The sequence below is a fragment of the Gallus gallus genome, chromosome 2 (genome assembly GCF_016699485.2).
Source record: "Gallus gallus isolate bGalGal1 chromosome 2, bGalGal1.mat.broiler.GRCg7b, whole genome shotgun sequence".
Classification (NCBI taxonomy): domain Eukaryota; kingdom Metazoa; phylum Chordata; class Aves; order Galliformes; family Phasianidae; genus Gallus; species Gallus gallus.
The window spans coordinates 79,575,460-79,590,162 of NC_052533.1; the positions used below are offsets into that span (position 1 = coordinate 79,575,460).

The 14,703-nt window shown below is 39.8% G+C and overlaps 1 protein-coding gene across 1 annotated transcript in view; it reads left to right on the forward strand.

Annotated features, from left to right (window-relative positions):
• The first annotated feature begins 642 nt into the window (after positions 1–642).
• ABCA13 (ATP-binding cassette, sub-family A (ABC1), member 13) overlaps positions 643–14,703 on the forward strand; it is a 184,527-nt gene continuing 170,466 nt past the window's right edge. The window contains 3 exon segments of the mRNA XM_040696008.1: positions 643–6,301; positions 9,481–9,574; positions 10,394–10,517. Of these exon segments, the coding sequence (XP_040551942.1) occupies positions 6,233–6,301; positions 9,481–9,574; positions 10,394–10,517 (287 nt within the window). The 5' untranslated portion in view covers positions 643–6,232.

The following is a 14,703-nucleotide window of genomic DNA, read 5'->3' on the forward strand; positions in this document are numbered from 1 at the left end:
CTGCTGCCTGAAGGCCAAGTCAGAGGCATTCAGGAGATACACAGGATCTTCACAGGACTGCATGATGCAGTTCATTTTCTTCTTCCCACTTTGTTTCTTTTTAAATTTGTTTTCATCTGTCTTCAGGACGTAACGCTCACTCTTGCAGTTGTTTCCAGTTCTGAAAAACTGGAGAATACCTATTGACTGCACATGCCACCAAAAACATCTGCATTTTTTTTTCTGCCGTCATTAGCCTAGTTTGTTTTAGTGTAGGTTGTTTTTGTTTTTCATTTTTATTTTTAAAATCACAGTCATTTCTTTGCTGCTGCAGTTAAAGTATGTGATCAACTAAAGAAGAATGTGTTTCTCTCGCTCTCTACTGCAATGAATAGTCCCATCCTGGTAGGAGTCACAGGTCAAGAGACTCAGACCCAGAACAGTTGTCCCTGATAGCAGCATGAGACCAATTGCCAGCAGGTACCATAAGGGCAAGTTGAAAAAAGCTTTGAAGAGGGAGTTCAAGGGAGCATATAAACAGGAGAGGAAACGACTGTTTACATGGGTGGATAGTGATAGAATAAGGGGGAATAGTTTTAAACTGAGACGGGAGGTTTAGGTTAGATACTAGGAGGAAGTTTTTCACACAGAGGGTGGTGAAGCACTGGAACAGGTTGCTCAAGGAGCCTAGTTTAGTGGTTGGCAACCCTGCCCGTGGCAGGGGGGTTGAAACTAGATGATCACTGTGGTCCTTTTCAACCCAGGCCATTCTGATTCTATGATACTGTGATTTAGCTAATGTAGGTTTTATTTCAATGCCAGTAGTCTGCAGCCCTTTGAGAACACCAGAGTTAGATCAGAAAGGGAGTGGTGCAGCAGTAGGCTTCATTACTGGGAAGAGTCAGAAATGGGAAGAATTTGATGAATTCATTAAAAATGGAAGGGAGGGCTCTTGCGGATGGGAAACTGCTTACAATAACTGATGTCCTTATAACTTTTTAACTGGGAACATAGTGGGAATGGATAGTAGAAAAGATGAAAACAGTGTTGTTGTTTTCTTCTTAATCCAAACACGATTTAAATACCTTTGATTTATTTATTCTCCTAATTTTAAAAACACGCTTTCTCACTTTATGTTTAGGATAAGCAATAAAGTTAAGCTTTTCAGAATTTTTTTTTTTTCCCTCCAAGTTGAGGAGATGTGTTGGGTGAGACGGAATCTCCACATTTTGTTTGAACTGCTTCTCTCTTAAAAAAATAATCTTTGTGTAGCTCTACCCTGTGCTTGCCTGCTCTTTGCAGGAAGTGAGATCCCTGGGAACTATGTGACAAAAAGCAGCCTTGCTCTTTAACCTCTAGTTCCCAGAGCAGTAGGAAGGAAATAAAAAGACTGCTTTAAGAAGCAACATGTTGCACTCTAGGCTGAAGTGGCGGTGCCTATGCAGAGTTGGATGGTGTGGGCTTGGAAGAAAGAACTCCTAGAAAACCTCAGCCTGTCCTTCTCCTTCCCTCCATCATCATACTTTTCTTCCTCTTAAAATCATTTTCTTCTTTCTAATAGGTGATATAAAGGATTATATCATTAAAAAAATAATAATTAGAAATCAAAGGAGACCAAATATGCTGTTTTTTTTCCCACTGGTCAACATCCTGCAATTCTGAATTCCTAATACAAGAGGGTGCTGTACAAACACATCCTATGTGCCAAAAAAACTCTCTTGGCTTCAGAGGAAACTTGCCAGAAAGTTACCCTGATAAGAACAATTGAATTACCGCTTGTGACTGTATCTGGACAGAAAGATAAAGAAATGAATCAGCTGTATGCATCCAGCAGCAAAGCTACCTTCCAGTAGATTTTACAGAGGCCCATAACCAAGTGCAACCAAAGTCCCACTTGTGCTGTCTAGTCACCATATACTTAACAATATGCTACAGAAACAGTTTACTCCAGAGATCAGAAGGGATAACAACAAAGGAGGAAGGAAGATGTGATGAGGATGGAAGAATGAAGGGAGAAAACTGTTTTTCTACCAATGGTCTGTTTCTTGATTTCTGGCATTCTGGCCTGATCCAGTCTTTCTGTGAAAGAAGTGGTTGAGAGCATAATTTAAGATAGGTTAAAACACATCTGTTGCTAATTTGAAAGAGACCGAGAATGGGCAGTAACCTGATGAAGTTGAGTTCACTTGAGGAAGTTAATTTTTATTTTTTGCATCTTGATGTACTTCAGAGAAAGTTTTTCTGTGGTGGAAGTTATGAGAAATCCTAAAGGGAAGCATGGTGGAATGACCTATTCCCAAAAATGCTTACAGTATAAAAGGTTTTATCCCTTTAAATATAAATACCCTCCTAAATTTAAATACCTTCCTACCAGAGGGTATTTTGGTAATTTCCTGAAAATACAATTACACACATTTAATACATTACATCTTTTTAAAGATTCTTCCTGTGTCCTTTCAAGGGATTTTCAGTGTGTTGTGCAGCAGAGCTGAATTTCCATCTCAAGTGCTCCTGGATCTGAGAATGTTCCGAAATAAAATGCAAAAAGAACTGCAGTTAACATACTCGAGTCAGAGATATGTTTCATTTCTACTGGCAAGCTATGGAAGAAACCAAAGGCAGAGCATGTGGATGTGCCCATCAGCACTCCCTTCCTGGTGCAGGGAGCAGCTAAGGTTTGGGATCAGATCTGTGCGCAATGAATGGCTGCAGGAAAGCACAGTGGTGAGGATATTACAGCTGGTTTATGTGAGATATTAAGTTTTCCTTTCCCAGAAAGTTATTCGGTCATTAAGTTGGAGTGACATAAATACACGGTTTCTTTTTCTAAAATAATTACCACTTTGTATTTTACTCCAGAGTATGAATTAAATTACAGTTAAAAAAAGGTCCTCTGCCTGCGGTGTAATGGAGAGAAAACAGGTTACTGAGAGAAACAGCACTAAATGTGAAACTCTGCCACTGTAATAGCAGGAGTTGTGCTGACAGGGGCAATGGTTCTGCACAGGCTACAGGAAAATGCTGGAGTGGGAAAAGACAGACAAAGCCAGTTTTACATGACACAGAAACCTGATTCCAGATGCTTCTCATCAGCTTGTAACTGTGAGAAAATTTCCCGTAGTTTACCATCAGTTTGTCCCATTACAAGAACGCAATTCCTATTGCTGCCCAGAAGTGCAGCCCCACCAGCGGCCTACTTGCCCAGTTCGGACTGCTGTCTTCGTTCACCACACGGCTCCGTTTTAATCAAACCTTTTACTGGACCTTGCCCACAGCCAACTTTTTTTGTTGTCTCCTAACTTTGCCCATGGGAAGCGTCTCCCAAGAAGATGAATTGAATTGTGTTGATGTCATTCTGCGTTGTCTGCGGTGAAGTGCTGTGCTGTGTCAGTATTCACGAGCAGTGCTCCTCACCGGTTCAAAGGGAAGCCTTGTGATCACACAGTGAGCCTTGTGAGATGAGTTGTGGCTGGTGGTAAGAAAACAGGCCAGTCTGCCTAATTCCCAGCCGTGCTCTCACACAATTAGTCTGTGTTCCTGTCTACCAAACAGTATGCATAGTTCCTGGCCTGTAATATACTTAACATATAAAACTAAGTTTCTTTGAATGTGTTTGCCAGCTGAGCTGTAATTAGCATACAGCAAAGCTGTAGGCCAGACATGGAGAGTTGGTGGTACCATAAAGCAGTCAGGTTTTGAAGCCAAAGCTGAATGCTGGTGGAGAGTTTGCTGCCTTTTCTGCCCCCGTAGTTCCAGATATCCCGTGAACTTGAACAAGAAATGTCCAATTCAGCACTGTGACAACCTGCTCAAGCTGAGCAGAAATCAAAGAGCACATGATGCTCTATTTTGTCCCACCCTGTCCAGCTGATATATATTTCCTATTCCAGAAAGAATGAGTGGAGCACATAGTAAAATGTATTACCTTCTAATTTGCTCTGTAATATTCAAGACTACCTGACACTGTGCTGATGAAACATAGACCACTCAAGAACATCCACGTTGGCAGCAAAACAGCTGATGTGTTTTCAGAAACTATTTAGAACAGATCCGTTTTTCTTGCATATCTCCATAATTTTTAATGGTCGTCTCTTTGGTGCCAAGGGTCTGCCAGGAAGGGTTGATCTCCTATTTCTCATCTTTCTAGAACACTGCAAATAATAAAATGAAGCCTGTTTTGGAGGTAATTTCCCAGAATGCTACCACAGGGATTGTATCTGGATGAATGTTTATGAGGTTATCTTTGGCTTTCATCTGCTTTGTTCTAGAAAAAGAAATATGCTTCTAGAGAACACCTTACAGGCAGGAATTAATTTCTTTAGGAAGGGATGGTGATAATCCAGGGCAAATTAAGTAAATATTGAGGAAGAGCTTCTTGACTGTGAGGGTGTCAGAGCAGTAGACCAGGCTGCCCAGAAAGGGTGCGGAGTCTCCTTCTGTGGGGATATTCAAAACCCTCCTGGACGCTTTCCTGGGCAGCCCACCGTAGGGAACTGCTTTAGCAGGCCTGCGGACTAAATGGTCTTCAGAGCTCCCTTTCAACCCCTCCTATTCTGTGATTTTGTGATCCCACTAGTGAAAGTTATTTATCATTGGGTCTCTTATACAGTCACATGAGGAGTTGGTAGCTAATTAGAGCTGACTATTAATTGCATACAAACCAGTTGTTTCCTATATTCATGAAGAGCTGTTTAGCATTAAAAATCGGAATGCATTTATGAGTATGTAATTATATAGAGCATATCAAATTATGTACATCATACGGTCAGATGAGCAGAGATTTTGCAGAATTACTTGTTCAGAATAATTTGGCAGATGGTTTGCATACTGTTGGAAACCATATCAGTTACTTTGATAACAACTGCTTGAAATTCATTATACTGACTGATTAGTTTATCATTTGCTACAAATCATTCAGTATAGATTCTGGCCTCCAGCCTTCCAAAATTGCTGCATGAGCCCATACACATATTCACAGTATTCAAATATTGACAAAAAAATGTGTAAAAATGCATACTTGGACTATACACAGAATTTTCACCTCAGCTCTCTTGGATTTTCATCTTTGATCCAGGGGAGCAAGTTTACTGTACATACTCTGAATTAGAGGGATTTTAACATTGTTTGACTAGAATGAAAACCATCCCTTAGGTAAGGGAATATTGTAAAGTGGAGCTCCTTTGTGAGGTACCTTCTTCCTTTTGGGCTGCAACCCTGCACATAGAAGGGAGGTTGAAACTCGATGATCACTGTGGTCCTTTTCAAGCCAGGCCATTCTATGATTCTATGATTCTGTGATGAATGGTTGCTTATTGCAGAAATATCAGACTTCTTAATTTTTTTGATTGCCTTCTTAGCTTAAATCTTAAGGAAGTCAGATTCTTCACTGAAGTCTTCTGTATCTAAGAGGTTTTTAATTGTTTGGGGATTTTACTCTCTAAGAAGAAAAACAGCCATGCATGTTAAGATGCCTCTTTCATTCAATTGTATGCAATTTGCAGAAAGTGTAATGATCCAATTTATTCAGCAGTAACAGAAGATAAAGAATGCTTGTTCATGCATAGCACTGTCTTAGTGTGTATGTATGATTCTGGCTCTCCAGAATATACAATTTTTATGTAGGTAATGTTTAGTGAAAAAGGAAAAGTAAATGTCAAACAAACACCCACTGTAAGATAAAATTACACACATAATATATATATATTACATATACATTATATACTTATGATGATGTGATGGGATCACCACAGCGTTAGATGTGTCCTTATAAGGCTAAATAGCATACTTGCTTTCTCACTTCTTTTTTCCAAAAGGCTACAAATGTGCATATGAAATGACATTAACACTACAGATACAGAATGTCACTGAACTCTGTAAAAAGACAATAGTGTTTAACGTGCTGTCCATTTTTCCCCTGTTATTTGCATTCATTTTTTTACAGCAGAAAAATAAAAACAAGTGCAGAATATATGCGGGAGAGTAAAGCACCCTGAAGGCATTCATATAAACCCATCCCCTCACTGTTCATTGCACTGAGAAGCAAGAGGAAAGATGAGATTCCTCCATGAAAGCAAAACAAGAGGCAGAAACATTATCTCATTTGTTCTCAACAAGCAGGCAAATCTCTTGCACCTTTCCTCACTGCTGGAATCACTCAGCTACTGAACGATACGTTCGGACTGCTTGGTGAGATGATCCTTGGCTAGAAAGTCCTGAAGAAGCCACTCTCCAAGTAGATGAAGAAAAGAAGATAATGGGGCACGCAGTACGCCAGTTCAAGGCACTGTTTTGGAAGAATTGGCTCTGCCGTGTGAGGCAACCGGTGAGTTTTTGGAAATGATAAAATAAATATTTCAAACCTTATTTCGTTAGGAAGAGTGTATTCTGAGTTCTCTGTTGGAAACAGTGTATCTATCAGCCTGGCTTCATTTTCCCTTCTTACTGCACACTGTTAAAGGATCGGCTGAGTGCTAGTGGTTCTTGTTTTGCCTTTTGTCTCCTCGCTGTTGAAAATACAAATATAGAACAGTAGTGTGATTTAATTCTAAAATGGCTGAAGTCAGTAATGCTTCACTGTTTGAAACCAAGATGGGAAATCTCATAAAAGTTTTTGAAGAGCCACAGATTAGCTTTTAATTATAGTTAGATACTACCAGTGCCTGTGGCAGTAACAAGGATTAAAATCAATTTCCTCCACATTAGAAGTAATCATTGGTGATACCAATGATCGGTGTAATGCATGTGTAATTAGTATCAAGGTTTTAATTGTTTCAAGATAGAAAGGAGAGAATTCTGTCAAGTGCAATAACATTTTTGCGGGAAAAAGACGTCACTACAGTTAATATTTTCTCATTGATTTCTCTTGTCTGTGTCAATCTAGGGATTTGCAGTGAGGCACGATGGCTACTTCAGATTTGATTACTTCAATTAAATAAAAATACAGCTTTTCATGTCAGAAATATTTTACTTAATGAAGCTGTGATTTAGAGAGAGAATTTCATTTTCATATGATTGCAGGTGATATATTTTAAAAATATTATTGATGTATTTTTGGAAATGATTCTGTTGGTTATATTTATCATTGCTCCCAAACACTTCTGAATGCTTCCAATTCCTCGTACTTCAACCTGTGTGTCGTAAATGGCTTAATACCTCCTGCTGTCCTCCATGCTGATCATCTTCTCATCCTGCTTTGCCTCATACATTTTTTGAAGGAAAAAGTCTTAATTCTTTTAAGTTTTAAGCTTCCCTTACTGATTCGTTTCCTGAATAGAGAACTTAGTGAGATGCAAAATTCCCCAAACCAGGAATTATAATGAATGACCCAAATCAAACTTAATTCTGCATGTCCAGAGCCAGGAACTGCCCTGAGAAGTTTTTGAAAATCTCCTTATATGTTCACTGTGTGAATACTGAGCCATGAATGTGCCCTATCTGCACTTACTCAAGAGTATTCAAGGTGGAGAATTTCAGTACCTAAAGTGGCCTAGAAGAAAGCTGGTGTGGGAGTCCTTATAAGGGAGCGTAGTGAAAGGACAAGGGACAACAGTTTTAAACTAAAATAAAAGAGATTTAGGTTAGATGTTAAAAGGAAATTCTTTACTCAGAGGATGGTGAGGAACTGGAACATGTTGCTTAGAGAGGCTATGGGTTCCCCATCCCTGGAGGGGCTCAAGGCCAGCTTGGATGGGGCCCTGGACAGCCTGAGCTAGTGGGTAGCAGCCCGAGCAGGTGAGTGGCAGCCCTACCCACAACAGGGGGCTGGAAATTAACAATCTTTAAGGTCCCTTCTGACCCAAACCATTCTATGATTCACAATTCTTTATAGCTGCTACTGCTTATAGAAAGATGAGTGGGGGAAAAAAACAAAACAAAACAAAACAAAAACAAACAAACAAAAAACCCACCTCTGCCCTATTTAAAGTATGCTATAAATACCTAAATGCACCAAATGTTCCTAATTACACACACAGGAGTCAAGGACCCTAAGAGCACAGATAGGTCTTAATCAGCCTAAACAGCCTCACCTGGGGCCTCCACCCACTCACCCAGCTCTGTCTATTTAACTCAGCCTGGCTCCATTATGTCTGGTCATGGTTTTGTCTGCATAGCATGGGATAGTGATAGATTCTGGTTGTTCTCAGTGGACTTGACTTTGATCTGTAGGTTCAGTTTTTTACTTCTTTCAGATCTGCCTCATCATTATGATGTAACATGAGCTTCTGGTTGAAGGTGGTTGTGGTTGGGCTTGTCCTGTTTACCTCATGGGGTCATGAAAGATGGCTTCTTGTCCAGCTAAGTTTTGTCTTTTGCTGTTACCCCAGAATGTAAAAGCACTTAGTCTGGTGTTCTCTGGTTCGCTCCTACTTTGTTTTGAGTGGGTTTAGCAGGCCTTTCCCCCAGACCTGACTGTGCTTCTGGGTTTTGTTCTTATGTTCCTTTTCCCAGCTGTTTTTGTAACATACCTAAGCTTAGAAATTGTTTTCTCAGTGGAATTTTGATCAACAACAAAGCTATGTTTTGAAGTAAAAATCCCCAATTTTTGGAGAGGCTAAAAGCCTCATTTAATATCTCTAATGGGAGATGTTTAATGTATCTTTTCTACTGTGTTCTTGTTACCAAGGTTGGTCTTCACACTTCCCTAACTCTCTTATTGTTCCCACTTTTACTGCCCTCATAGCAGGGATTTCTTTTTGAAATTTTGCCAAAGATCAGATTTTGTCTTTTTTTTTTTCTTTTTCAGCTGGAAACTGAGGCAGCTGTGGTCTTTCTTTGCTTCTTTTCCTATGTGGAATCCTTCTTGGGAGGGCTGCATCCTCTCCCCGGAGGTGCTAGCAGGTGCAGTGCACCTGGATGTGGAAGCAGATGCCTTTTGCTCATATGAAATGTGCTATATGTCTCACACTGCACCAGTTTGGGTGTGTTTCCATTGTGGCCCTGGAAAGAGAAGGTGGGGAAACGTGAGGTGGCTGTGGGCAGCCTGAGGCCTGTTAGCTAGGCCTCAGCGTTTCTCGTTGCTGGGGTGATGAAGGCAACTTTTAGAGGGTGATGACTGTAGGTGAAAGCAAGGATGCAGTGCATCAGTTGAGGAGCCTAAGAGGATGAGGGGATGCGCAAGTCATGGTCCAGGACAGCAGGCAACAGGGGAGCATGAATAACTTCATCAAGATACAGTGCAACTCTGGTTTCTCAAGAGGATCAGCTGTTGGAAAGCTGTAATTGTGTTGCATCAGGTTTATTTTGTATTGATCAGAGGGTATTACATAAGAACGTTATCAGCAGAAGAGCTGAAAACTGCATTTGTACTCTAAAGGCAGCATATTTTGTAAAGTTATAAGGATTTTGAAATAAACTCTAAATTGCTATTTTGTTGTCTTTTTATTTTGCTGTAAGTAGTTGTAGGTGAAAGTTTTTTTTATTAAAAGGTATTAAAACTTAAGTGATTTGCTACCAAATTCTTTTTTTCTGTAGCACTGATATTGTTTTCATTTCCCTTTTCAGGTCTTGTCCCTCTCTGAAATACTCTGGCCATGCATGCTCTTCCTGATTTTGGCTGCAGTTCGCTTCCAAGAGCCCCCAAAACACAAGGAAAACTGTATGTTTTGTTTCACTTGTGCTCTTTTTTTCTCTGGACTCTTCTTTAGAAAGCATTCAGGAAATATTAAAGATAAACTAGGAGGGATGACTTACGTGCAGTGAAGTTAAGGGATAGAAACCTAGGGTGTGATTCAGTCTTATCCAGATGTGGCCCTGAGCAAGTCATTTTTAGATGGGGGAAAAAATACAGAGTTTAAGGTACCCTTTGTCAGACTAGTTTTAGATATCTACTCCTAAATTTGATATAATGATTGCCAAAGAAGGTTATGTTGAGGAAGTCAGAATGATCTTCCAATGATGCTTTTAATAGCTTTAGCTATTTTAAATTGAGAAATTAAGTTAAAAGTGAACCCTATAGCTGTCTCTTACATTGCAAAATAAGTGTCATTCGGAGGCTTAAATTCTCAGAGTATGAAGAAACTTCATTTTAGTCAGTCTTGAGTGTAAATTCAGATATAACAACACTAGTTCTTTCTTCTCATGAAAGTTTCGAAGAAAAGAGGAAATAGTATTTAATGAGGAATTATATATTCTGATGTAGCTCGCAAGTCATTTTGGACTGAGGGGCTAGCAAAGTTTTGGTGTAGCAATGCCATTACTGCCATGAGACTGAGCTCTTCAGAAAGTGCTCTCTAACATTATCTTGTTGTAGTCTGATGTAGGAGTTATCTGTTTTCTCTGGTGAATTAGTTGTGCTTAGATGGAACACTTGATACTAATACAACAAAGCAGCTTTCTAGAAGGGTGCATAACGTTGTGTTATGAGTTTTATAACTGCAGCATTGCTGGTTTTAATTCTGTTGCCGCTTGATTTTAGGTTATTTAGAAGCTCGCGATTTGCCAAGTCGGGGCCTTTATCCTTTTGTGCGGACTCTTTTCTGTAATGTTGGCTCAAGATGCAGAAATACCAGTTACTCAACACAGAAATACAGCCGCTTACAGTAAGATGTACAAGTTTATGCAGTTCTATAAGTGTTACGGTTTGTCTTTTATTGCAGTAAATATTTTGATCTTGTAGATAGGAAGAACGGGATTTTTGTAACTACAAGAAGTTTCTTTTAGTATCATTATGAATGCAGAAGACATAAGGCTTTATTAAGTCTCTTTCCAGTTTTTATTGCTCTTTATGGACATTTCATGCTGTTTTCAGACACTAGAAGCTGTTTTAGGGAAAGTTGGGGAAAATTTTATGCTATTTTTGCACTTCACTGCTGCACTTCAGAGCATACTTCTATGCTTTGCTGGGAAGATTATTGTTCTTCAAAGGTGAGACTGGCCAACAAAAAATATACCATACATGGATTTATACTTGAGATCAGATATGGTGGGAAGTGTAAGCATAAAAAAAGCAAAACAAAGATAGCTCTGAAGTAAGATCTACAAATGGTCAAAAAGGAGTAGCAGAACCTCTGTAAATAAAAGAATGTGAAAAATTAGACTGTAGGAAGGCCTACATGTTATTTTTTCTTAATATTGTCATGAAATTGGTGCTGTCCAGCAATGGTTCTGTACTTGGACCACTAGTGAGTTCCATGTTGTCGTGGGCTCTCCAGGGCCAGCATGTGCCCAATATTTTATCAGCCCATTCCTGTACTCCAGTACCATGAATCCTGACTCTCCACTTCCTGAGGGCTCTGGGAAGGCGTCTGGACTGAGATTGTGTTGATCTGTGCTGCTTTCCTGTGTTAGTCATAAATATCTTATTCTGCTTTGAATGGTCATATTTTAAGCCTATGGATGTAAAACAATAGATGTGTGAAAGTAAAATAAAAAACCTTAACCATTTGCCAAGAAAAAAACAAAACTGCAGGCACGTTTCAGGTTTAGACAAAGAGAAGGTAACAAGCCTCTATGCTGTGGTCTTGCAAACTCTGTATGAAGCTTCATACTTGCAGTAGTAATATTGTATTATTGGGCTATGGTGTTAAAATAGCTCTTAGTCTTAAAAAATAATAATAATAAAAATTCGTAAATGGATAGGCTTGTTTTACATCACCATTTCAGTTGCTATTTTAAGTGTGTCAAATCCCTAGGAGCAATGGATTATATTGACTGCCTTGCATGATTATTTACACTACTTTGACTGAACTGCCCAAATTATATTTCAGCTCAAAAGAAAATCAGGAAGGAATTTCCTGGAGGCAGTCTTAGACCTACTTAAGAATGAGGGAAACTATTCAGTTGCCTTTTTTTTTTAATTGAAAAATATAATGCTTCTGTAGATGTATATTTGTATCCTCAGAAGGCTACACTGAATATCATAATGTCGGGAAAAGGATAAATGGTAACATGAGGTTCATCCTGAGGTCAGTCTATTCCAGCTGGTCTATCAGCATAAATTAAATCAGCCTAAATGTTGCTCTGGCTTATGCTGTCTGCCAATGGCCTTAGGAATTCTGGTTGTCAGCTTGATCAGCCAAATACAGCTGAACTCTACAGTGTCCCTGTGTTGACTAGAGAGAAGTGGTGGTGTAGGAATAGCAATATCAAATGTCTTCCCTTTGAGGATTTATGTCAAGCCATAGCTGGTTCTTTGTAGCCCTTTTCAGGGATGCTTTTCATGAACAATGTTGTGTTTATTAAAGGTACATCAAAGACTGTCCATCCATGTTTGTATGGACATGTGACACGTTTCTTTTCACAATGCGTACTGCATTGACACTGACAGTTTAAAATATAGCTGTTCTTTAGAAAAAAAATAAAATCCTGTGACTTCTATTGGCACTTCCATTATGGAAGCCATAAACCACCCAAATAGCTGTCCAGGCTAACAGGCTCCATCAACAGACTTTTAGTGAGCAGATGAATCAGGTGAAGGCTATGATTAACTCAGTAACTTTTTGGCAATATCTGTCCCTGCCTTTGTTATGGTTTTGGCTGGAATAGTTAATTTTCTTCATAGAGGCTCATATGATGCTGTATTTTTTCTTCTTTTTAAGCCTGGAAATAGTGGTGATAATGTATTATTGTTTTTAGTTGTTGCAGAACAGTTCTTACACAGAGTCAAGGACTTTTCTGTTCCTTGTGCTGCCCTGCCAGTTGGAGGCTGGAGGGCCACAAAGAACTGGGGAGGAACACAGCCAGGGTAGCTGACCCAAACTGTCCAAAGGTTTAGTTCCTTACTTCTTTCTTCAGTCACTACAACAGGTTCTGGCTTGCAGCAATTTGATGTGATTTCCTAGTCTATCAAACATAGCAGTATCTCAGACCTCCTTAGCATTCTGAGTATATGTAGGAGCTCCCAAAGCAAGAGATGTTTTTCCCTTCTCTTTCCCAAGTTTTCCATGCTCCAACCTATCTTACTGGAGCACAGAGTAAAACTGAGAGCATGCAAATAATGTAAAAATCATCCAGCAGTGTCCTTCTGTAGCCTTACACTCCCATGCAAAAATAAGTATGCATGTGCATGTAGACGTAATATATTCCTGATGTTTTTAATTCCATTGCAGATCTTGCAGAATGAGTTGCAAGGTCAAATCCCAACTCAGGCTCCTAGATCTATGTTTGTTAGACTTTTCGATGCCACAAAGAAAATTAAGTTCAGATTTTCCTGTGCTTGGAATACCTAAGATGATTAAAAACTAAAACTCAGGAGTGTTATTTCTAAGAAAGTTGATATATTTATTTAAATTCACAGAATTATAGAATTGGAGGGGTTGGAAGGGACCTCTGGAGATCATCAGTCCCAACCTCCTTGCATATAGTGTTTAAAGAGCTGTAGTTGGTAGCATCAACGTCAAGACCTGATAACTTCCAAAACAAGTATTTGCTAAACTTGCAAAAACTAGAAACAAAATCTAATAAGGCCCAGGGGAAGACTTGATTCTGATATTCGTGTGAAAGACTGAGCTATCACCTCACAGCTCTGTGTGCTGAGACCACATTTTGCTTGTGCCATATCTGGATGACACACATGAGAAAAGCAGGGAGGTTGCATGGGGAGTACGTGAAATCAAGCATCAAGTCAAAGAGAAAAGTGGGTGGGAGGTTTGCAAGAAATTAGTAGCCAAATCTGGGCCTCATTTTTGCTGAAATAGGTACATGGTAAGCAAAGGCAAGCCTATGGTCAAAGTCATGTCAAAATTTAATTTCTGTTTCCCATGTGTTGCGTTGGACAGTGTGGTGTAGGATGCTGGGATGTTGGTCAATGATAGCTTAAAGCAGAGCAAGTGTAGATGTCACCTCTGCTGTGCTAGGGCCTTAGGGCTCTGAGCAACCTGTAGGTGCGTTGGAGCCCTAGGCCTGTCTCTGGCTCATTCTTTCAGGTGATCTCCTTAGGCCTGTGGTGTATCTTTGTTTTCTTATACATTTGACAGGACTACTGGGCTCATCCCACTGTGTTAGTGTTGTCAGTGGAGCCAGTTACCCACTTCAGTCACTACTTGGCAGCTTGGACCATGGGAGGTGGCCCCATCAGCAAGGGCACCTCCTGCACTGGTGTCATGTTGGGTCCTGGCTCAGCCTCCATTCTTGCTCAGCCTCTCTTGTGTTCCTGCCTTTCTTGTTACTGGGATTATTGATACCTGGGCCTCTGCGGTAATGGTGGTGTATCAGAAGAGCTCCTGCTTATAGATTGTTAAAGACTCAGAGAGGAAAGGAATTATAAAGATTTTCCATTCCACTGATAATTCAGAGCAACACTTTTTTGGTTCTTTATATTTCTGTGGTCCATTGCATTTTTGGAAGGGCTATAATGGTGTGCAGCATGAGAAAAATCCATCTTCCTGTGACATGCAGTAAGCTGTTGTTCATTGTGCACACTGGTATTGATAGCAATGTCTTGCCTCCAGGCCATCCTGAGATCATGCAGAATGGGAGCCAACACAGCTGAAGCTTTGCCATTTTAGAGATATTTTTAATGCAGGGACAGCGGTCAGGTAGAGAGAAGAGTTAACTGAGGAGAAAATAACTGAGCTAAATGGCATTGCATGTCACAGCTGAGATCTCAGATGAGCTCTGAAATGTTCTTATTGTCATTCTGAGTAACTGGGTAATTTGGACAGAATTAGTGTTTCTTTGTCATGCCTTTAGGACATGCCAGTTGCTTATAGAGGCTCAAAGATGCAAAGGCTTTTTACAGTGTTTCATTGTGGGCAGAATTATGTATATATCTGTATTTAGTTTGAT